Raw genomic sequence first — 24,449 nt, 5'->3', positions numbered from 1 at the left:
AGACAGCATAACATATTATGTAGGGTAAAAACCATGATCAACCTGGAGGCTTATTTCTATTGTGGTCCTCTCTGGAAATGATGATTACAAAGACAAGACAAGGATCAATAAGGCATAACAAAAAGGTAATAGAAAAAGCCCATGTTAAAGAGCAGCACCTGTAGGCTGGGTGGCCGTGGTGTTCCCCAAGGCTCTCCATACTTCCTCTAGAACTGTACTGGTCTGGACTCTTCCTCAGGTAACCTGGGTCGTAGGCCGACAGGTCTGTAGTAGACGCACTGCGGAAGAGAACGAGAGAGAGATGTAAAGGAGAAAGGGAGAGAGAGACAGAGAGGAATAAGAAAGAGAAGAGATAGGGATGGAGGTGTGACCAGGCGCTAGGGATGGAGGTGTGACCAGGCGCTAGGGATGGAGGTGTGACCAGGCGCTAGGGATGGAGGTGTGACCAGGCGCTAGGGATGGAGGTGTGACCAGGCGCTAGGGATGGAGGTGTGACCAGGCGCTAGGGATGGAGGTGTGACCAGGCACTAGGGATGGAGGTGTGACTAGGCACTAGGAATGGAGGTGTGACCAGGCACTAGGGATGGAGGTGTGACTAGGCACTAGGGATGGAGGTGTGACCAGGCACTAGGGATGGAGGTGTGACTAGGCACTAGGGATGAAGGTGTGACTAGGCACTAGGGATGGAGGTGTGACTAGGCGCTAGGGATGGAGGTGTGACCAGGCGCTAGGGATGGAGGTGTGACCAGGCGCTAGGGATGGAGGTGTGACGAGGCGCTAGGGATGGAGGTGTGACCAGGCACTAGGGATGGAGGTGTGACCAGGCGCTAGGAATGGAGGTGTGACCAGGCACTAGGGATGGAGGTGTGACTAGGCACTAGGGATGGAGGTGTGACCAGGCACTAGGGATGGAGGTGTGACTAGGCACTAGGGATGAAGGTGTGACTAGGCACTAGGGATGGAGGTGTGACTAGGCACTAGGGATGGAGGTGTGACCAGGCACTAGGGATGGAGGTGTGACCAGACACTAGGGATGGAGGTGTGACCAGGCACTAGGGATGGAGGTGTGACCAGGCACTAGGGATGGAGGTGTGACCAGACACTAGGGATGGAGGTGTGACCAGACACTAGGGATGGAGGTGTGACCAGGCACTAGGGATGGAGGTGTGACCAGACACTAGGGATGGAGGTGTGACCAGACACTAGGGATGGAGGTGTGACCAGACACTAGGGATGGAGGTGTGACCAGACACTAGGGATGGAGGTGTGACCAGGCACTAGGGATGGAGGTGTGACCAGGCGCTAGGGATGGAGGTGTGACTAGGCACTAGGGATGGAGGTGTGACCAGGCGCTAGGGATGGAGGTGTGACTAGGCACTAGGGATGGAGGTGTGACTAGGGATGGAGGTGTGACCAGACACTAGGGATGGAGGTGTGACTAGGGATGGAGGTGTGACCAGACACTAGGGATGGAGGTGTGACCAGACACTAGGGATGGAGGTGTGACTAGGGATGGAGGTGTGACCAGGTACTAGGGATGGAGGTGTAAGTCGCTCTGGATAAGAGCGTCTGCTAAATGACTTAAATGTAATGTAATGTAATGTGTGACCAGGCACTAGGGATGGAGGTGTGGCCAGACACTAGGGATGGAGGTGTGGCCAGACACTAGGGATGGAGGTGTGACCAGACACTAGGGATGGAGGTGTGACCAGGCACTAGGGATGGAGGTGTGACCAGACACTAGGGATGGAGGTGTGACCAGACACTAGGGATGGAGGTGTGACCAGGCACTAGGGATGGAGGTGTGACCAGGCACTAGGGATGGAGGTGTGACCAGGCACTAGGGATGGAGGTGTGACCAGACACTAGGGATGGAGGTGTGACCAGGCACTAGGGATGGAGGTGTGACCAGACACTAGGGATGGAGGTGTGACCAGACACTAGGGATGGAGGTGTGACCAGGCACTAGGGATGGAGGTATGACCAGACACTAGGGATGGAGGTGTGACCAGGCACTAGGGATGGAGGTGTGACCAGACACTAGAGATGGAGGTGTGACCAGACACTAGGGATGGAGGTGTGACTAGGGATGGAGGTGTGACCAGACACTAGGGATGGAGGTGTGACCAGGCACTAGGGATGGAGGTGTGACTAGGCACTAGGGATGGAGGTGTGACCAGGCACTAGGGATGGAGGTGTGACTAGGCACTAGGGATGGAGGTGTGACTAGGCACTAGGGATGGAGGTGTGACCAGGCACTAGGGATGGAGGTGTGACCAGGCACTAGGGATGGAGGTGTGACCAGACACTAGGGATGGAGGTGTGACCAGACACTAGGGATGGAGGTGTGACCAGACACTAGGGATGGAGGTGTGACCAGACACTAGGGATGGAGGTGTGACCAGACACTAGGGATGAAGGTGTGAGCAGGCACTAGGGATGGAGGTGTGACCAGACACAAGGGATGGAGGTGTGACCAGACACTAGGGATGGAGGTGTGACCAGGCACTAGGGATGGAGGTGTGACCAGACACTAGGGATGGAGGTGTGACCAGACACTAGGGATGGAAGTGTGACCAGACACTAGGGATGGAAGTGTGACCAGACACTAGGGTTTGAGGTGTGACCAGACACTAGGGATGGAGGTGTGACCAGGCACTAGGGATGGAGGTGTGACCAGACACTAGGGATGGAGGTGTGACCAGACACTAGGGATGGAGGTGTGACCAGACACTAGGGATGGAGGTGTGACCAGACACTAGGGATGGAGGTGTGACCAGACACTAGGGATGGAGGTGTGACCAGACACTAGGGATGGAGGTGTGACCAGACACTAGGGATGGAGGTGTGACCAGGCACTAGGGATGGAGGTGTGACCAGACACTAGGGATGGAGGTGTGAGCATACGGGTCAGGGCAGAGGAGATGGTGTCGTTGTCTGTGTCTGTAAATTGTAGTTCGTATGTATAAGTTTGTAACTGAAGAGATTTTTTTTCATGATGTAACAATTCCCCACCGATTTATCCAGAATAAACAATAGCAGTTCCCCGTTGATTAAGCCAGTTTAAAACATCAATGGGGCCCCTGGGCTTGTTGCCCTTGTATGGTTATATAGGTGGAGGAGGGGGGATGGCAGGCAGAGTGTGTGTGTGTGTGTGTGTGTGTGTGTGTGTGTGTGTGTGTGTGTGTGTGTGTGTGTGTGTGTGTGTGTGTGTGTGTGTGTGTGTGTGTGTGTGTGTGCGTGCGTGCGTACATGTGACGTGTGTGTAGTCTGCATGCCTGTGTGTGTGTGTGTGTGTGTGTGTGTGTGTGTGTGTGTGTGTGTGTGTGTGTGTGTGTGTGTGTGTGTGTGTGTGTGTGTGTGTGTGTGTGTGTGTTGTTTGTGACGTGTGTGTAGTCTGCATGCCTGTGTGTGCGTGTGTGTGTCTGTGTTATGTGTGTGTAGTCTGCATGCCTGTGTGTGTGTGTGTGTGCGTGTGCGTGTGCGTGTGTGTGTGTGTGTGTGTGTGTTGGGGGATGGTAGGGGCCCAGTGTTGGTTGATATTTCTACAGCAGTAATGACGATGAGGAGGACGTAACAGCTCTGAGATCAGCACTAATCGCTCTTATAGCAGCGCAATTACCTCGAGTTCTCTCCTACCAATTACCTTCCTTTCTCTCCTACCACACTCTCAGAACTGGACAGGCTGCTATTTGCCTCTCCCTCTCTCTTCTCTCTCTCCTCCACCCTCTCTCCCTCTCTCTTCTCTCTCTCCTCCACCCTCTCTCCCTCTCTCTTCTCTCTCTCCTCCACCCTCTCTCCCTTTCTCTTCTCTCTCTCCTCCACCCTCTCTCCCTCTCTCTTCTCTCTCTCCTCCACCCTCTCTCCCTCTCTCTTCTCTCTCTCCTCCACCCTCTCTCACTTTCTCTTCTCTCTCAGCAAAATAACTGCCGACATTGGACGACCCGAGAGGGAGTGGGAGCTGCCATGGGAACGGTAGAGGTGAGGGGAGGTGTCACCAGGAATGTCCATCCATAGCAGACAGATGACGTCAATACCCCCCCCCCCACCCCCTCCCACCCCCTCATTATTTTCTGACATCACTAACTGATAGGGCCTCAATGACCTGGTCTGAACACAACAACAGTCTACATATAGACAGGTTGGTTGTTTAGCAACCAAAGTGACGCGGGTACAACTGTGGTACAAAACAGACGGTGTTGGCTTTGATTGTGAACAACGTGTAAACTATATTTAGTCTCCAAGTGTTTACTGAAAACATAAATAAACGTGCACAACGAACACTTGTTGTCTCTCAAATTCACCGTTACAGTTGTTGCTTAGCTAGCTAGCGAATTTGATCTATATTAGCATAGACGTGACATCAGTCAAAACACATAGAAAACAAGACATCGTATCAATACCAAGATGAAACGAGCCACCTACAATTCCCCACGTGGTAGCGTCTTGTCATTGTTGCATCCAGAATCACAACACACTGCCTTCTGCCTCTTTGAAGCATGTGCATCGTTTTAGTGACGTTGTAGGCTAACCCATTTACACACAAGCTGTCCTAAACACATCGACTTCACAGGCAGTTGTCTGGTGGATCAAATGTCCTTTCATGAGTCTCCGTCTAAGAAAGATAATACACTACTGTCCTTTCATGAGTCTCAGTCTAAGATAATACACTACTGTTCTTTCATGAGTCTCAGTCTAAGATAATACACTACTGTCCTTTCATGAGTCTCAGTCTAAGATAATACACTACTGTTCTTTCATGAGTCTCAGTCTAAGATAATACACTACTGTCCTTTCATGAGTCTCAGTCTAAGATAATACACTACTGTCCTTTCATGAGTCTCAGTCTAAGATAATACACTACTGTTCTTTCATGAGTCTCAGTCTAAGATAATACACTACTGTCCTTTCATGAGTCTCAGTCTAAGATAATACACTACTGTTCTTTCATGAGTCTCAGTCTAAGATAATACACTACTGTCCTTTCATGAGTCTCAGTCTAAGATAATACACTAAGATAATTCACTACTGTCCTTTCATGAGTCTCAGTCTAAGATAATACACTACTGTTCTTTCATGAGTCTCAGTCTAAGATAATACACTACTGTTCTTTCATGAGTCTCAGTCTAAGATAATACACTACTGTCCTTTCATGAGTCTCAGTCTAAGATAATACACTAAGATAATACACTACTGTTCTTTCATGAGTCTCAGTCTAAGATAATACACTAAGATAATTCACTACTGTCCTTTCATGAGTCTCAGTCTAAGATAATACACTAAGATAATTCACTACTGTCCTTTCATGAGTCTCAGTCTAAGATAATACACTACTGTCCTTTCATGAGTCTCAGTCTAAGATAATACACTAAGATAATACACTACTGTCCTTTCATGAGTCTCAGTCTAAGATAATACACTAAGATAATACACTACTGTCCTTTCATGAGTCTCAGTCTAAGATAATACACTAAGATAATACACTACTGTCCTTTCATGAGTCTCAGTCTAAGATAATACACTACTGTTCTCCATGAGAAACAGCTGGGTTCAACTGGGCAACAAAAGAGTGGTATCTTCATCCCAAATGGCACCCTATTCCCTATATAGTGCACTACTGTAGACCAGAGCTCTGTAGAACCCTATTCCCTATATAGTGAACTATTTTAGACCAGAGCTCTATAGAACCCTATTCCCTATATAGTGCACTACTTTAGACCAGAGCTCTGTAGAACCCTATTCCCTATATAGTGAACTACTTTAGACCAGAGCTCTATGGCAGCCTAGAAAATCTCCAATATAAAATATATTTTGATTTGTTTAACACTTTTGGGTTACTACATGATTTCTTACGTGTTACTTCATAGTTGTGATGTCTTAACTATTATTCTACAATGTAGAAAATAGTACAAATAAAGAAAAACCTTTGAATGAGTAGGTGTGTCCAACCTTTTGACTGGTACTGTACACTAATTGAAGTGGATTTAACAAGTGGCATCAATAAGGGATCAGAGCTTTCACCTGGATTCACCTGGTCAGTCTGTCATGGAAATATCAGGTGTTCCTAATGTTTTGTACACTCAGTATGTAATATGAACAATACGACCATCATATGCACACATGACTGTAAGTCGCTTTGGATAAAAGCGTCTGCTAAATGGCATATATTATTATTATTATATTATTATACTTAACATGTTTAAGGATCTAAATATTTCCATATAAAATGTATAAAAACCACTTAAATAATAAGCCCTGACTTTCTGACAGGGGCCCTGTGTTCACCACTCCACACCATCAACAATGGGTTTACAAATATAGATTGATTTATCACTTGATTGATTGACTAACCTGGAGGGGTAGGTGTGATGCCAAGGAGGGTCCTGGGATATTTGCATCATGCTGGGGTCTGGCTGGCCCTCGCCTAGCTTGGTGGCGTGCCACGAGTGAGGTCTGGAGACAGGCTCGCTGCGTCTGTATAACATAGAATCAGAACATAGAAGAGAGAGTGAGTTCTCGAGACAGGCTCGCTGTGTCTGTAGAACATAGATTTAGAACATAGAACATAGAATTAGAACATAGAACATAGATTTAGAACATAGAATTAGAAAATAGAAGAGAGAGTGAGTTCTCGAGACAGGCTCGCTGTGTCTGTAGAACATAGATTTAGAACATAGAACATAGATTTAGAACATAGATGAGAGAGTGAGTTCTCGAGACAGGCTCGCTGTGTCTGTAGAACATAGATTTAGAACATAGAACATAGATTAAGAACATAGATGAGAGAGTGAGTTCTCGAGACAGGCTCGCTGTGTCTGTAGAACATAGATTTAGAACACAGAACATAGATTTAGAACATAGAAGAGAGAGTGAGTTCTTGAGACAGGCTCGCTGTGTCTGTAGAACATAGATTTAGAACACAGATTTAGAACATAGATTTAGAACATAGATTTAGAACATAGATGAGAGAGTGAGTTCTCGAGACAGGCTCGCTGTGTCTGTAGAACATAGATTTAGAACATAGAACATAGATTAAGAACATAGATGAGAGAGTGAGTTCTCGAGACAGGCTCGCTGTGTCTGTAGAACATAGATTTAGAACACAGAACATAGATTTAGAACATAGAAGAGAGAGTGAGTTCTTGAGACAGGCTCGCTGTGTCTGCGGATGGAAGTTTAGAGTGGAGTGAGATCAGGATCCAGGTCCACATTGAGATAGAGTGAGGTCAGGATCCAGGTCCACATTGAGATAGAGTGAGGTCAGGATCCAGGTCGACATTGAGATAGAGTGAGGTCAGGATCCAGGTCCACATTGAGATAGAGTGAGGTCAGGATCCAGGTCCACATTGAGATAGAGTGAGGTCAGGATCCAGGTCCACATTGAGATAGAGTGAGGTCAGGATCCAGGTCGACATTGAGATAGAGTGAGGTCAGGATCCAGGTCGACATTGAGATAGAGTGAGGTCAGGATCCAGGTCGACATTGAGATAGAGTGAGGTCAGGATCCAGGTCGACATTGAGATAGAGTGAGGTCAGGATCCAGGTCCACATTGAGATAGAGTGAGGTCAGGATCCAGGTCGACATTGAGATAGAGTGAGGTCAGGATCCAGGTCGACATTGAGATAGAGTGAGATCAGGATCCAGGTCGACATTGAGATAGAGTGAGATCAGGATCCAGGTCCACATTGAGATGGAGTGAGATCAGGATCCAGGTCCACATTGAGATAGAGTGAGATCAGGATCCAGGTCCACATTGAGATAGAGTGAGATCAGGATCCAGGTCGACATTGAGATGGAGTGAGGTCAGGATCCAGGTCGACATTGAGATAGAGTGAGGTCAGGATCCAGGTCGACATTGAGATGGAGTGAGGTCAGGATCCAGGTCCACATTGAGATGGAGGGAGGTCAGGATCCAGGTCGACATTGAGATGGAGTGAGGTCAGGATCCAGGTCCACATTGAGATAGAGGGGAGGTCAGGATCCAGGTCCACATTGAGATAGAGTGAGGTCAGGATCCAGGTCGACATTGAGATGGAGTGAGATCAGGATCCAGGTCGACATTGAGATAGAGTGAGGTCAGGATCCAGGTCCACATTGAGATAGAGTGAGGTCAGGATCCAGGTCGACATTGAGATAGAGTGAGGTCAGGATCCAGGTCGACATTGAGATAGAGTGAGATCAGGATCCAGGTCCACATTGAGATAGAGTGAGGTCAGGATCCAGGTCCACATTGAGATAGAGTGAGGTCAGGATCCAGGTCGACATTGAGATAGAGTGAGGTCAGGATCCAGGTCGACATTGAGATAGAGTGAGGTCAGGATCCAGGTCCACATTGAGATAGAGTGAGGTCAGGATCCAGGTCCACATTGAGATAGAGTGAGGTCAGGATCCAGGTCCACATTGAGATAGAGTGAGGTCAGGATCCAGGTCCACATTGAGATAGAGTGAGGTCAGGATCCAGGTCCACATTGAGATAGAGTGAGGTCAGGATCCAGGTCCACATTGAGATGGAGTGAGGTCAGGATCCAGGTCGACATTGAGATAGAGTGAGATCAGGATCCAGGTCCACATTGAGATAGAGTGAGGTCAGGATCCAGGTCGACATTGAGATAGAGTGAGATCAGGATCCAGGTCCACATTGAGATAGAGTGAGGTCAGGATCCATCCAGGTCGACATTGAGATAGAGTGAGGTCAGGATCCAGGTTTGAATGTCAGGAATTGTGAGTTTAAATGTATTTGGCTAAGGTGTATGTAAACTTCCGACTTCAACTGTACGTAAAGGGGTCTGGTATAGCTTAATGAAAAGGGAGGTTCATATATTGTTATCCTGTATATTGTTACATAACGTGTACAAGCTGGAAGATATTAGTTTTTGGAGGGAAGCCCAGAGGGATTCACAGAGCAGAGTGAAACAACATCTGAATGTAGTTAGTCACATCAGACCACAATGCCTCAGAGAGTTTATGACAACTTGTTGGTGATTCATTAAACCTGTGAGTGCTGCCTGTGAGTGCTGCCTGTGAATGCTGCCTGTGAGTGCTGCCTGTGAGTGCTGCCTGTGAGTGCTGCCTGTGAGTGCTGCCTGTGAGTGCTGCCTGTGAGTGCTGTCTGTGAGTGCTGCCTGTGAATGCTGCCTGTGAGTGCTGTCTGTGAGTGTTGCCTGTGAGTGCTGCCTGTAAATGCTGCCTGTGAATGCTGCCTGTGAATGCTGCCTGTGAGTGCTGTCTGTGAGTGTTGCCTGTGAGTGCTGCCTGTAAATGCTGCCTGTGAATGCTGCCTGTGAATCCTGCCTGTAAATGCTGCCTGTGAGTGCTGCCTGTGAATGCTGCCTGTAAATGCTGCCTGTAAATGCTACCTGTGAGTGCTGCCTGTGAGTGCTGCCTGTGAATGCTGCCTGTGAGTGCTGCCTGTGAATGCTGCCTGTGAGTGCTGCCTGTGAATGCTGCCTGTGAGTGCTGCCTGTGAGTGCTGCCTGTGAGTGCTGCCTGTGAGTGCTGTCTGTGAGTGCTGCCTGTAAATGCTGCCAGTGAGTGCTGCCAGTGAGTGCTGTAAGTGAGTGCTGCCTGTAAATGCTGCCAGTGAGTGCTGCCTGTGAGTGCTGTCTGTGAGTGCTGCCTGTAAATGCTGCCAGTGAGTGCTGCCAGTGAGTGCTGCCTGTGAGTGCTGTCTGTGAGTGCTGCCTGTAAATGCTGCCAGTGAGTGCTGCCAGTGAGTGCTGTAAGTGAGTGCTGCCTGTAAGTGCTGCCAGTGAGTGCTGTAAGTGAGTGCTGCCTGTAAGTGCTGCCAGTGAGTGCTGTAAGTGAGTGCTGCCTGTAAGTGCTGCCAGTGAGTGCTGTAAGTGAGTGCTGCCTGTAAATGCTGCCAGTGAGTGCTGTAAATGAGTGCTGCCTGTAAGTGCTGCCAGTGAGTGCTGTAAATGAGTGCTGCCTGTAAGTGCTGCCAGTGAGTGCTGTAAATGAGTGCTGCCTGTAAGTGCTGTAAGTGAGTGCTGCCTGTAAGTGCTGCCAGTGAGTGCTGTAAGTGAGTGCTGCCTGTAAGTGCTGCCAGTGAGTGCTGTAAGTGAGTGCTGCCTGTAAATGCTGCCAGTGAGTGCTGTAAGTGAGTGCTGCCTGTAAATGCTGCCAGTGAGTGCTGTAAGTGAGTGCTGCCTGTAAGTGCTGCCAGTGAGTGCTGTAAGTGAGTGCTGCCTGTAAATGCTGCCAGTGAGTGCTGTAAGTGAGTGCTGCCTGTAAGTGCTGCCAGTGAGTGCTGTAAGTGAGTGCTGCCTGTAAGTGCTGCCAGTGAGTGCTGTAAGTGAGTGCTGCCTGTAAGTGCTGCCAGTGAGTGCTGTAAGTGAGTGCTGCCAGTGAGTGCTGTAAGTGAGTGCTGCCTGTAAGTGCTGCCAGTGAGTGCTGTAAGTGAGTGCTGCCTGTAAGTGCTGCCAGTGAGTGCTGTAAGTGAGTGCTGTAAGTGAGTGCTGCCTGTAAGTGCTGCCAGTGAGTGCTGTAAGTGAGTGCTGCCTGTAAGTGCTGCCAGTGAGTGCTGTAAGTGAGTGCTGCCAGTGAGTGCTGTAAGTGAGTGCTGTAAGTGAGTGCTGCCAGTGAGTGCTGTAAGTGAGTGCTGCCTGTAAGTGCTGCCAGTGAGTGCTGTAAGTGAGTGCTGCCAGTGAGTGCTGTAAGTGAGTGCTGCCAGTGAGTGCTGTAAGTGAGTGCTGCCTGTAAATGCTGCCGGTGAGTGCTGTCTGTGAGTGCTGCCAGTGAGTGCTGTCTGTGAGTGCTGCCTGTAAATGCTGCCGGTGAGTGCTGTCTGTGAGTGCTGTAAGTGAGTGCTGTAAGTGAGTGCTGTAAGTGAGTGCTGCCTGTAAGTGCTGCCAGTGAGTGCTGTAAGTGAGTGCTGTAAGTGAGTGCTGCCTGTAAGTGCTGCCAGTGAGTGCTGTAAGTGAGTGCTGCCTGTAAATGCTGCCAGTGAGTGCTGTAAGTGAGTGCTGCCTGTAAATGCTGCCAGTGAATGTGAACGCCGGTGAATGTCCAACACAACGACAGCAGGTGGGTTTATTTGTCACTGTGCAGAATTAACCTTCCCCCCAACTGAGTGAGATGGAGGACATTGGTCAATTGTATTTGGTCCTTGTAGGAGCCAAGGGCTCCAACAGTCAAGAGGGTAAATCATGCGTCATGAAGTAGTCGTATTGTCTCCTTGTCTCCAACCCAAACTGCTGTGGTCTCCTCTACTGTAGCTGTTGCTGTTTTTAAAACGAGTGTTTTCATGCCTGCTCACCGGACAGACCGCTACTTCTGCTGCAGTTCGTCCCAGTAAACACAACACAAACCCCTAACGGCAACCAGACCGCAACAAAACTGTTTACTAAGATGTTGCTTAAGAGATTAACCATGGCAACCAGAAACAATTATGAAGCAACCAGATAACACTGGTTCCCAAAAGGCCTTTGACCCCTAAACAGGGAAATACCCCAACACACCATTTATCCAATAAGCTGCCTACACCACATGCAACTTGCATTGTACATTGTGTGCTCCTGCTGCTGTTAGGAGAACGTTGTGGCAAGACGTCTGGTTTAAACCCCCCATTGTACTGTTAGGAGAACGTTGTGGCAAGACGTCTGGTTTAAACCCCCCATTGTACTGCTAGGAGAACGTTGTGGCAAGACGTCTGGTTTAAACCCCCCATTGTACTGCTAGGAGAACGTTGTGGCAAGACGTCTGGTTTAAACCCCCCATTGTACTGCTAGGAGAACGTTGTGGCAAGACGTCTGGTTTAAACCCCCCATTGTACTGCTAGGAGAACGTTGTGGCAAGACGTCTGGTTTAAACCCCCCATTGTACTGCTAGGAGAACGTTGTGACAAGACGTCTGGTTTAAACCCCCCATTGTACTGCTAGGAGAACGTTGTGGCAAGACGTCTGGTTTAAACCCCCCATTGTACTGCTAGGAGAACGTTGTGGCAAGACGTCTGGTTTAAACCCCCATTGTACTGCTAGGAGAACGTTGTGGCAAGACGTCTGGTTTAAACCCCCCATTGTACTGCTAGGAGAACGTTGTGGCAAGACGTCTGGTTTAAACCCCTATTGTACTGCTAGGAGAACGTTGTGGCAAGATGTCTGGTTTAAACCCCCATTGTACTGCTAGGAGAACGTTGTGACAAGATGTCTGGTTTAAACCCCCATTGTACTGCTAGGAGAACGTTGTGACAAGACGTCTGGTTTAAACCCCCCATTGTACTGCTAGGAGAACGTTGTGGCAAGATGTCTGGTTTAAACCCCCCATTGTACTGCTAGGAGAACGTTGTGGCAAGACGTCTGGTTTAAACCCCCATTGTACTGCTAGGAGAACGTTGTGACAAGACGTCTGGTTTAAACCCCCATTGTACTGCTAGGAGAACGTTGTGACAAGACGTCTGGTTTAAACCCCCATTGTACTGCTAGGAGAACGTTGTGGCAAGACGTCTGGTTTAAACCCCCATTGTACTGCTAGGAGAACGTTGTGACAAGACGTCTGGTTTAAACCCCCATTGTACTGCTAGGAGAACGTTGTGGCAAGACGTCTGGTTTAAACCCCCCATTGTACTGCTAGGAGAACGTTGTGACAAGACGTCTGGTTTAAACCCCCCATTGTACTGCTAGGAGAACGTTGTGGCAAGACGTCTGGTTTAAACCCCCCATTGTACTGCTAGGAGAACGTTGTGGCAAGACGTCTGGTTTAAACCCCCATTGTACTGCTAGGAGAACGTTATGACAAGACGTCTGGTTTAAACCCCCATTGTACTGCTAGGAGAACGTTGTGACAAGACGTCTGGTTTAAACCCCCATTGTACTGCTAGGAGAACGTTGTGACAAAACGTCTGGTTTAAACCCCCCATTGTACTGCTAGGAGAACGTTGTGCCAAGACATCTGGTTTAAACCCCCATTGTACTGCTAGGAGAACGTTGTGACAAAACGTCTGGTTTAAACCCCTCATTGTACTGCTAGGAGAACGTTGTGGCAAAACGTCTGGTTTAAACCCCCCATTGTACTGCTAGGAGAACGTTGTGGCAAGACGTCTGGTTTAAACCCCCCATTGTACTGCTAGGAGAACGTTGTGACAAGACGTCTGGTTTAAACCCCCATTGTACTGCTAGGAGAACGTTGTGACAAGGCGTCTGGTTTAAACCCCCATTGTACTGCTAGGAGAACGTTGTGACAAGACGTCTGGCTTAAACCCCCATTGTACTGCTAGGAGAACGTTGTGACAAGACGTCTGGTTTAAACCCCCATTGTACTGCTAGGAGAACGTTGTGACAAGGCGTCTGGTTTAAACCCCTATTGTACTGCTAGGAGAACGTTGTGGCAAGATGTCTGGTTTAAACCCCCATTGTACTGCTAGGAGAACGTTGTGACAAGACGTCTGGTTTAAACCCCCATTGTACTGCTAGGAGAACGTTGTGACAAGACGTCTGGTTTAAACCCCCCATTGTACTGCTAGGAGAACGTTGTGGCAAGATGTCTGGTTTAAACCCCCCATTGTACTGCTAGGAGAACGTTGTGGCAAGACGTCTGGTTTAAACCCCCATTGTACTGCTAGGAGAACGTTGTGACAAGACGTCTGGTTTAAACCCCCATTGTACTGCTAGGAGAACGTTGTGACAAGACGTCTGGTTTAAACCCCCATTGTACTGCTAGGAGAACGTTGTGGCAAGACGTCTGGTTTAAACCCCATTGTACTGCTAGGAGAACGTTGTGACAAGGCGTCTGGTTTAAACCCCCATTGTACTGCTAGGAGAACGTTGTGGCAAGACGTCTGGTTTAAACCCCCATTGTACTGCTAGGAGAACGTTGTGACAAGGCGTCTGGTTTAAACCCCCATTGTACTGCTAGGAGAACGTTGTGGCAAGACGTCTGGTTTAAACCCCCCATTGTACTGCTAGGAGAACGTTGTGGCAAGACGTCTGGTTTAAACCCCCATTGTACTGCTAGGAGAACGTTATGACAAGACGTCTGGTTTAAACCCCCATTGTACTGCTAGGAGAACGTTGTGACAAGACGTCTGGTTTAAACCCCCATTGTACTGCTAGGAGAACGTTGTGACAAAACGTCTGGTTTAAACCCCCATTGTACTGCTAGGAGAACGTTGTGCCAAGACGTCTGGTTTAAACCCCCATTGTACTGCTAGGAGAACGTTGTGACAAAACGTCTGGTTTAAACCCCTCATTGTACTGCTAGGGAGAACGTTGTGGCAAAGCGTCTGGTTTAAACCCCCATTGTACTGCTAGGAGAACGTTGTGGCAAGACGTCTGGTTTAAACCCCCATTGTACTGCTAGGAGAACGTTGTGACAAGACGTCTGGTTTAAACCCCCATTGTACTGCTAGGAGAACGTTGTGACAAGACGTCTGGTTTAAACCCCCATTGTACTGCTAGGAGAACGTTGTGACAAGACGTCTGGTTTAAACCCCCATTGTACTGCTAGGAGAACGTTGTGACAAGACGTCTGGTTTAAACCCCCATTGTACTGCTAGGAGAACGTTGTGACAAGACGTCTGGTTTAAACCCCCATTGTACTGCTAGGAGAACGTTGTGACAAGACGTCTGGTTTAAACCCCCATTGTACTGCTAGGAGAACGTTGTGACAAGACGTCTGGTTTAAACCCCCCATTGTACTGCTAGGAGAACGTTGTGACAAGACGTCTGGTTTAAACCCCCATTGTACTGCCAGGAGAACGTTGTGACAAGATGTCTGGTTTAAACCCCCCATTGTACTGCTACCTCCTGACCTACGGCACCAGTCAAGCAAATGATTGGCTGAGAGGTTATTAAGCAGCTCAGTATGTGTTTACAAATGAGAAGTCATTACTGAGCTAAGACCATCCCCATAGCCAATCCCCTCAACCCGGTCCATCATAACAGACTGGAAAGGCCCAGTAGTCTTGGCCTGGGCATGAGCCACAGGAGAGTCCAGCTGCATGTTATCACAGTGCTGAAAGCAGATTGACTGCCTCCCCCTCTTTCTGACTCACCCTCATCCTCCTTCGTCCTCCCTTCTCACCAGAAACCGTGAAGCAGGGAGGCCTAGCTATCATCACTGTGGACTCACAACCAAGCTTTCACAGTAGTCTGATTTACACACAGTGAAGACCAGGAACTCTCTACTCTCTACATTCAGACCAGGAACTCTCTACTCTCTACATTCAGACCAGGAACTCTCTACTCTCTACATTCAGACCAGGAACTCTCTACTCTCTACATTCAGACCAGGAACTCTCTACTCTCTACATTCAGACCAGGTAGTCTCTACTCTCTACATTCAGACCAGGAACTCTCTACTCTCTACATTCAGACCAGGAAGTCTCTACTCTCTACATTCCTCCTTGGAATCAAGCTCTCCAACCTCTCCTGTTTCAAAACAACAGCTTGTATCAGTTATGCTATTCTTCCCACTGGCTGCCAAATGTCTAACAAGCAGCCATCATATTTCATGTTTGTCAGCCTAGAAGATCTTCTTGATCCCCAAACACAGTACTTAGCTTAGAAGATAAACAGGAAATGATGCTATCTTCACCTTCGTCCAGCTACAGAAACATGAAAGAAGCCATTGTTTACACCCCCATAGTGATGCATCACGTAACAAACATTTTTATAACATTACAGTATTTTTGACCATTTATCCAACTTGCTCAACAAAACTGCAAACTCACTCCATACGCCACACCTGAGCATGGAATGCAGTCCATAAACTACAGATGAGTCTGTAGATCCCAAAGCCTCCTTAGACCACCAGCTGTGGAACAGACAGACCACATGCTACAGAGCAGGTGAAACCTCTAAAACCAACCCTTCCCCCCAGAATGTTACCCTTGAACCAACCCTTCCCCCAGGTTACCCTAGAACCAACCCTTCCCCCAAGAATGTTACCCTAGAACCAACCCTTCCCCCCAGGTTACCCTAAAACCAACCCTACCCCCCAGAATGTTACCATAGAACCAACCCTACCCCCAGAATGTTACCCTATAACCAACCCTACCACCCAGAATGTTACCCTAGAACCAACCCTTCCCCCCAGGTTAACCTAGAACCAACCCTACCCCCCAGAATGTTACCCTAGAACCAACCCTACCCCCCAGAATGTTACCCTAGAACCACCCCTACCCCCAGAATGTTACCCTAGAACCAACCCTACCCCCAGAATGTTACCCAAAACCAACCCTACCCCCAGAATGTTACCCTAGAACCAACCCTACCCCCCAGAATGTTACCCTAGAACCAACCCTACCCCCCAGAATGTTACTCGAAAACCAACCCTTCCCCCCAGGTTACCCTAGAACCAACCCTGCCCCCCAGAATGTTACTCTAGAACCAACCCTTCCCCCCAGGTTACCCTAGAACCAACCTTTCCCCCCAGGTTAACCTAGAACCAAACCCTTCCCCCCCAGGTTACCCTAGAACCAACCCTTCCCCCCAGGTTACCCTAGAACCAACCCTTCCCCCAGGTTACCCTAGAACCAACCCTTCCCCCAGGTTACCCTAGAACCAACCCTTCCCCCAGGTTACCCTAGAACCAACCCTTCCCCCAGGTTACCCTAGAACCAACCCTTCCCCCAGGTTACCCTAGAACCAACCCTTCCCCCAGGTTACCCTAGAACCAACCATTCCCCCTCAGGTTACCCTAGAACCAACCCTTCCCCCAGGTTACCCTAGAACCAACCCTTCCCCCCCAGATTACCCGAGAACCAACCCTGCCTTAGGAGAAAACTTCAACCATGTTACAGCCCCCAGGATGTTACCTGGCTGTAAACCTCAACCTGCGCCACCCCCAGAATCCTACCCTACCCTACCCTTGACCAGTGTGTTCCAGTTACCTGGTGAAGCGTAGCACCTTGGAGATGAGTCCGGTGGCCAGGCGGTTGACGCTGGTCTCAGAGGGGGACTTGCACAGTGCCCTGTCTGACCGCCTCAGCTCTCCCGGCCCCGTCCCCAGAACTACATCCTCCTTCTTCTGCTTCCTCCGGAGCTTCCTCCTGTAGAAGGCCCCTAGCAGCTCCATGGTAACAGTACTGTACGACACAACACCCTGCTTGGTCCGCTAACGTTACCGAGCAACTCTGAAATGGCAGGCGGTGGGCAGAGGCTGGCGGGGTAGGCTAGCGAAGGAGGGTTAGAGACGGACGTCGTTAAACCAGCACGCAATTAGACGTCATTACCTCGCTAACGTACGATGAAGCATGAAGTAAACATCCTGCCCTGCGATGATCTGGACACTGGGAACTAACAGAGAGAAGGAGATGGAGGGAGACAGAGCCAGAGCAAGTGATAGAGAGAGAGAGAGAGAGAGACTCAGGCCTTATTCAATATCCAAGGTCCAGAAATGAATTTGAATGCTAAGACCGGAAACCCAACCCATGATAGCATGTGATCACACAGACACACACAGAACAATGACTCTAATATTTTCTCTTCTTCTCTCCTCTTATGCATCCCAAATGGAGCCCTATTCCCTACTACTGACCAGGGCCCTATTCCCTACTACTGACCAGGGCCCTATTCCCTACTGTTGACCAGGGCCCTATTCCCTACTACTGACCAGGGCCCTATTCCCTACTACTGACCAGGGCCCTATTCCCTACTACTGACCAGGGCCCTATTCCCTACTACTGACCAGGGCCCTATTCCCTACTACTGACCAGGGCCCTATTCCCTACTGTTGACCAGGGCCCTATTCCCTACTACTGACCAGGGCCCTATTCCCTACTACTGACCAGGGCCCTATTCCCTACTACTGACCAGGGCCCTATTCCCTACTGTTGACCAGGGCCCTATTCCCTACTGTTGACCAGGGCCCTATTCCCTACTGTTGACCAGGGCCCTATTCCCTACTGTTGACCAGGGCCCTATTCCCTACTTTTGACCAGGGCCCTATTCCCTACTGTTGACCAGGGCCCTATTCCCTACTTTTGACCAGGGCCCTATTCCATACTGTTGACCAGGGCCCTGTTGACCAGGGCCCTATTCCCTACTGTTGACCAGGGCCCTATTCCCTACTTTTGACCAGGGCCCTATTCCCTACTGTTGACCAGGGCCCTGTTGACCAGGGCCCTATTCCCTACTGTTGACCAGGGCCCTATCCCCTACTGTTGACCAGGGCCCTATTCCCTACTGTTGACCAGGGCCCTATTCCCTACTGTTGACCAGGGCCCTATTCCCTACTACTGACCAGGGCCCTATTCCCTACTGTTGACCAGGGCCCTATTCCCTACTGTTGACCAGGGCCCTATTCCCTACTGTTGACCAGGGCCCTATTCCCTACTGTTGACCAGGGCCCTATTCCCTACTTTTGACCAGGGCCCTATTCCATACTGTTGACCAGGGCCCTGTTGACCAGGGCCCTATTCCCTACTGTTGACCAGGGCCCTATTCCCTACTTTTGACCAGGGCCCTATTCCCTACTGTTGACCAGGGCCCTATTCCCTACTGTTGACCAGGGCCCTATCCCCTACTGTTGACCAGGGCCCTATTCCCTACTGTTGACCAGGGCCCTATTCCCTACTGTTGACCAGGGCCCTGTTGACCAGGGCTCTAGATGAAATAGGTGGCCATTTGAGGGGAACCCTATCAGTCGACACGTGACTCCCGTCCTAGTCATCGAGCGGACCCCCAGAAGCCATTAGGCAGGCGCTGAGCAAACATGAAGAGAGGGCGGCTGTAGTTCAGGAGAATCATCATCTAGCTACAGCGATTATCTGTCATTATTCAGGGTGTGTCTGTCTGTCAGTTGGCTTCCTGTCATGGGTGTTGACATGATGGGTACACAGTCCTTTGGCTACTGGAGGAGATGGATGTGGTCTCCATAGTGAGTGAGTGGGATGGTTTTAATCAGAGATGGATGTGGTCTCCATAGTGAGTGAATGGGATGGTTTTAATCAGAGATGGATGTGGTCTCCATAGTGATTGAATGGGATGGTTTTAATCAGAGATGGATGTGGTCTCCATAGTGAGTGAATGGGATGGTTTTAATCAGAGATGGATGTGGTCTCCATAGTGAGTGAATGGGATGGTTTAATCAGAGATGGATGTGGTCTCCATAGTGAGTGAATGGGATGGTTTTAATCAGAGATGGATGTGGTCTCCATAGTGAGTGAATGGGATGGTTTTAATCAGAGATGGATGTGGTCTCCATAGTGAGTGAATGGGATGGTTTTAATCAGAGATGGATGTGGTCTCCATAGTGAGTGAATGGGATGGTTTTAATCAGAGATGGATGTGGTCTCCATAGTGAGTGAATGGGATGGTTTTAATCAGAGATGGATGTGGTCTCCATAGTGATTGAATGGGATGTTTTTAATCAGAGATGGATGTGGTCTCCATAGTGAGTGAATGGGATGGTTTTAATCAGAGATGGATGTGGTCTCCATAGTGAGTGAATGGGATGTTTTTAATCAGAGATGGATGTGGTCTCCATAGTGAGTGAATGGGATGGTTTAATCAGAGGTGAATAAGGGCACTAGGTGATATAGGAAGGATTGGGTATCTGTTTGTGAAGTAGCCGACTAGATGATGAAGAAGAATATGAATACACACGCACACACACACACACACACACACACACACACACACACACACACACACACACACACACACACACACACACACACACACACACACACACACACACACACACACACACACACACACACACACACACACACACACACACACACACGAGCATAGGAAGCCGTTGAACAGCCATGACACCCAATTCAACCTTCTAGAAAGGGATGTGTCTCATTATATATATATATATATATTATTTATATATATTATATCCCTCACTTTACCCAGGAAGGACGGATTCTCCTGCCTGCTGACACTCCCATGAAACCCAACCTTCGGGAATTCAAGCCAAACAACGTGCTGAGCGCAGAGACAGAAGAGGGGCCCGCAGTGAGTAGCGGAGGAGAGAAAAGAGACAAACACAAACACCAATATTCACAAAGTGTCTTAGGGAGGGCTGATCTAGGATCAGTTTTGCATTTCAAATCCTAATTATATGGACCCGGGGGGGACCTGATCCGAGATCAGCACCTTTACTCCGAGATGCTTTATGAATATGGGCCCAGCAGACCAGTTTCATTCTCAACAACATCATCCCTCCCCATTGAAGGGCTGTTCTTTGTAATCTGTGGCCAGGCCATGGAGAGAGAGCCAGAGCCAGACCAACAGGGTGTGTCTCCGAAACAGAAACCTTATCTCCACTGTGGGAACGAACACAGTCTGTCTGGATAATCTTTTGATCTGAGAGGAAACTGAAATTGGAGAGGGGATTAGATGGAGCGAGGGGAGAGGAGGATGGAGGGGGAGAGGAGGGAGAACGAGAGGACAGGTCAGAGGAGTACCTCAACACTTTACTATCTGACCAGACAAGAGGCAGGAAGAGGAGGAGGAGGAGAAAGAGGAGTGACCAGTCACCTCACTTCCTGGGCATGCTGCTATATCCTATCATCATCTGGCAGTTGTTTTAGAGTGGGGGATTCCTTAACTTCCAGAGGTACTGTGGGGTGGGGGGTTGGTGGGGATTCCTTAACTTCCAGAGGTACTGTGGGGTGGGGGGTTGGTGGGGATTCCTTAACTTCCAGGGGGACTGTGGGGTGGGGGGCATTCCTTAACTTCCAAGAGGACTGGGGGGTGGGGGAGATTCCTTAACTTCCAGGAGGACTGGGGGGTGGGGGATTCCTTAACTTCCAGGCGGGCTGGGGGGTGGGGGGATTCCTTAACTCCCAGGAGGACTGGGGGGTGGGGGGATTCCTTAACTTCCAGGGGTACTGTGGGGTGGGGGGTTGGTGAGGATTCCTTAACTTCCAGGAGGACTGGGGGTGGGGGGGGATTCCTTAACTTCCAGGGGTACTGGGGGGTGGGGGATTCCTTAACTCCCAGGAGGACTGGGGGGTGGGGGGGATTCCTTAACTTCCAGGAGGACTGGGGGTGGGGGATTCCTTAACTTCCAGGAGGACTGGGGGTGGGGGGGGTTCCTTAACTTCCAGGAGGACTGGGGGTGGGGGGATTCCTTAACTTCCAGGAGGACTGGGGGGTGGGGGGGGTTCCTTAACTTCCAGGAGGACTGGGGGTGGGGGGACAGTCAGAGAGAAGGGAACTCTGAGTGACCAACAGGACAGTGAGAGAGAAGGGAACTCTGAGTGGCCAACAGGACAGTGAGAGAGAAGGGAACTCTGAGTGGCCAACAGGACAGTGAGAGAGAAGGGAACTCTGAGTGGCCAACAGGACAGTGAGAGAGAAGGGAACTCTGAGTGACCAACAGGACAGTGAGAGAGAAGGGAACTCTGAGTGGCCAACAGGACAGTGAAAGAGAAGGGAACTCTGAGTGGCCAACAGGACAGTGAGAGAGAAGGGAACTCTGAGTGGCCAACAGGACAGTGAGAGAGAAGGGAACTCTGAGTGACCAACAGGACAGTGAGAGAGAAGGAACTCTGAGTGGCCAACAGGACAGTGAGAGAGAAGGGAACTCTGAGTGACCAACAGGACAGTGAGAGAGAAGGGAAATCTGAGTGACCAACAGGACAGTGAGAGAGAAGGGAACTCTGAGTGACCAACAGGACAGTGAGAGAGAAGGGAACTCTGAGTGACCAACAGGACAGTGAGAGAGAAGGGAACTCTGAGTAACCAACAGGACAGTGAGAGAGAAGGGAACTCTGAGTAACCAACAGGACAGTGAGAGAGAAGGGAACTCTGAGTAACCAACAGGACAGTGAGAGAGAAGGGAACTCTGAGTAACCAACAGGACAGTGAGAGAGAAGGGAACTCTGAGTAACCAACAGGACAGTGAGAGAGAAGGGAACTCTGAGTGACCAACAGGACAGTGAGAGAGAAGGGAACTCTGAGTGACCAACAGGACAGTGAGAGAGAAGGGAACTCTGAGTGACCAACAGGACAGTGAGAGAGAAGGGAACTCTGAGTGGCCAACAGGACAGTGAGAGAAGACAGACAGCAGAGCAGCTATCTCTGTCAATGAATTACATTTTTTAAACAATGTTTTGTCACGACTGTCTTATTTCAATGAACTAGCTGCAGGCACAAATAAACACTCATATAATGTGCATAGAAATCCAAATAAAAACATTGAGACTGAAAGATGTGTGTGTCATGTATGATAGCTGCAGATGCATATCAACCAGCAGAGCATATCCTACGCATACACGTTTCAATAACAAATCTTCTTTAAAAAAAAACACAGACAACTGGGCTAAATGTATACAACGTGCTCTGCAATAAGGGGCGGGGGGGTAGTCTAGTGGTTAGAGTGTTGGACTAGTAACCAAAAAGTTGCATGATCAAATCCCTGTCGTTCTGCCCCCTGAACAAGGCAGTTAACCCACTGTTTCTAGGCCGTCGTTGAAAATATGAATTTGTTCTTAACTGACTTGCCTAGTTTAAAATAAAAAAAAACAACAAGATGACCAGAGTTTGAGTTCTTCCATGTCATTAGCATGTTGGATGCATTGGACTATAAAGGTCTGGAACGATGATGTAGGATTTTACATGAGAAAGCAGTTGGGAAATACATGCTTCAGTTTTAAATACTTAGTGAACCAATCAAATTGTACTTAATGAAGCCCTTCTTACATCAGCTGATGTCACAAAGTACTGTATAGAAACGCAGCCTTAATGTGAGTATATTTATGCGGTTTAAATGATGAGCGTAATTTCTCTACTAAACCTTCTAAAAGTTGACGGTGGCAAATCCGTGTCAAATCCCGTCATCTACTACTATTTAACTAACTATGATTGAGTGAGGTATGTCGTCCATCATGTACATTTCATGTATATACTGTACAAGAACAACGTCACATTAAGTCCTTCGCCATTGATCGAGTACGGGGACAAATAGCAAAGGTGTCTCTCAGCAGGCAGTATTTTCAAGTATCTAAATATAGTGTAACTTACCAATATGTAACCTTACCAATCAATGTGCTGTGTATAGAGAGAGAAGTGTTGTGAGGGAAACAGTCTCCCAATGTTTCAGTCCAGGACTGAGAGCTTTTACCGTCTATGTCAAAAGTCTGGGCCTCTAAATGGAGACAGTAAAACTTTCATCAACGTATGCTTCAGCATTCCCCACCTTAATTCTCCTAACCCGCTATGTTAATTCTCCTAACCTGCTACATTAATTCTCCGAACCTGCTACGTTAATTCTCCTAACCTGCTACGTTAGTTCTCCTAACCTGCTACGTTAATTCTCCTAACCTGCTACGTTAGTTCTCCTAACCTGCTACGTTAGTTCTCCTAACCTGCTACGTTAGTTCTCCTAACCTGCTACGTTAGTTCTCCTAACCTGCTACGTTAATTCTCCTAACCTGCTACGTTAGTTCTCCTAACCTGCTACGTTAGTTCTCCTAACCTGCTACGTTAGTTCTCCTAACCTGCTACGTTAGTTCTCCTAACCTGCTACGTTAATTCTCCTAACCTGCTACGTTAATTCTCCTAACCTGCTACGTTAATTCTCCTAACCTGCTACGTTAATTCTCCTAACCTGCTACGTTAATTCTCCTAACCTGCTACGTTAATTCTCCTAACCTGCTACGTTAATTCTCCTAACCTGCTACGTTAATTCTCCTAACCTGCTACGTTAATTCTCCTAACCTGCTACGTTAGTTCTCCCAACCTGCTACGTTAATTCTCCTAACCTGTTACGTTAATTCTCCTAACCTGCTATGTTAATTCTCCTAACCTGTTACGTTAGTTCTCCTAAACTGCTATGTTAATTCTCCAACCTGCTACGTTAGTTCTCATAACCTGCTACGTTAGTTCTCCCAACCTGCTACGTTAATTCTCCTAACCTGTTACGTTAGTTCTCCTAAACTGCTATGTTAATTCTCCTAACCTGTTACGTTAGTTCTCCTAAACTGCTATGTTAATTCTCCAACCTGCTACGTTAGTTCTCATAACCTGCTACGTTAATTCTCCAACCTGCTACGTTAATTCTCCAACCTGCTACGTTAGTTCTCCTAACCTGCTACGTTAATTCTCCTAACCTGCTATGTTAATTCTCCTAACCTGCTACGTTAGTTCTCCTAACCTGCTACGTTAATTCTCCTAACCTGCTACGTTAGTTCTCCTAACCTGCTACATTAATTCTCCTAACCTCCTACGTTAATTCTCCTAACCTGCTACGTTAATTCTCCCAACCTGCTACGTTAGTTCTCCTAACCTGCTACATTAATTCTCCTAACCTGCTACGTTAATTCTCCTAACCTGCTACGTTAATTCTCCCAACCTGCTACGTTAGTTCTCCTAACCTGCTACGTTAGTTCTCCTAACCTGCTACGTTAATTCTCCAACCTGCTACGTTAATTCTCCAACCTGCTACGTTAGTTCTCCTAACCTGCTACGTTAATTCTCCTAACCTGCTACGTTAATTCTCCCAACCTGCTACGTTAGTTCTCCTAACCCGATACGTTAATTCTCCGAAC

The 24,449-nt window shown here is 48.5% G+C and overlaps 1 protein-coding gene and 1 long non-coding RNA gene across 15 annotated transcripts in view; both read right to left on the bottom strand.

The window, feature by feature from the left end:
- LOC118380861 (protein Shroom3-like) overlaps positions 1-24,449 on the bottom strand; it is a 162,901-nt gene that overhangs the window by 41,354 nt on the left and 97,098 nt on the right. For 13 of the 14 annotated variants that reach the window (XM_052458569.1, XM_052458571.1, XM_052458573.1 and 10 more), the window contains 2 exons: positions 6,352-6,474; positions 159-278 (listed from right to left, as the gene is read on the bottom strand). In XM_052458569.1, the coding sequence (XP_052314529.1) occupies positions 159-278; positions 6,352-6,474 (243 nt within the window). Of the gene's footprint in view, positions 1-158; positions 279-6,351; positions 6,475-16,829; positions 17,226-24,449 lie in introns of those variants that run through there. The other variant, XM_052458581.1, reaches the window with a different exon arrangement.
- On the bottom strand, positions 23,018-24,337 carry LOC127906439 (uncharacterized). Its single transcript, XR_008061381.1, has 4 exons — positions 24,319-24,337; positions 23,990-24,033; positions 23,422-23,619; positions 23,018-23,179 (listed from the first exon to the last, which is right to left on the bottom strand). It is a non-coding gene; the product is annotated as an uncharacterized LOC127906439 (long non-coding RNA).

This window comes from Oncorhynchus keta, chromosome 12 (genome assembly GCF_023373465.1).
Source record: "Oncorhynchus keta strain PuntledgeMale-10-30-2019 chromosome 12, Oket_V2, whole genome shotgun sequence".
NCBI classification, from domain to species: domain Eukaryota; kingdom Metazoa; phylum Chordata; class Actinopteri; order Salmoniformes; family Salmonidae; genus Oncorhynchus; species Oncorhynchus keta.
This window is presented reverse-complemented; position numbering and strand designations above follow the sequence as displayed.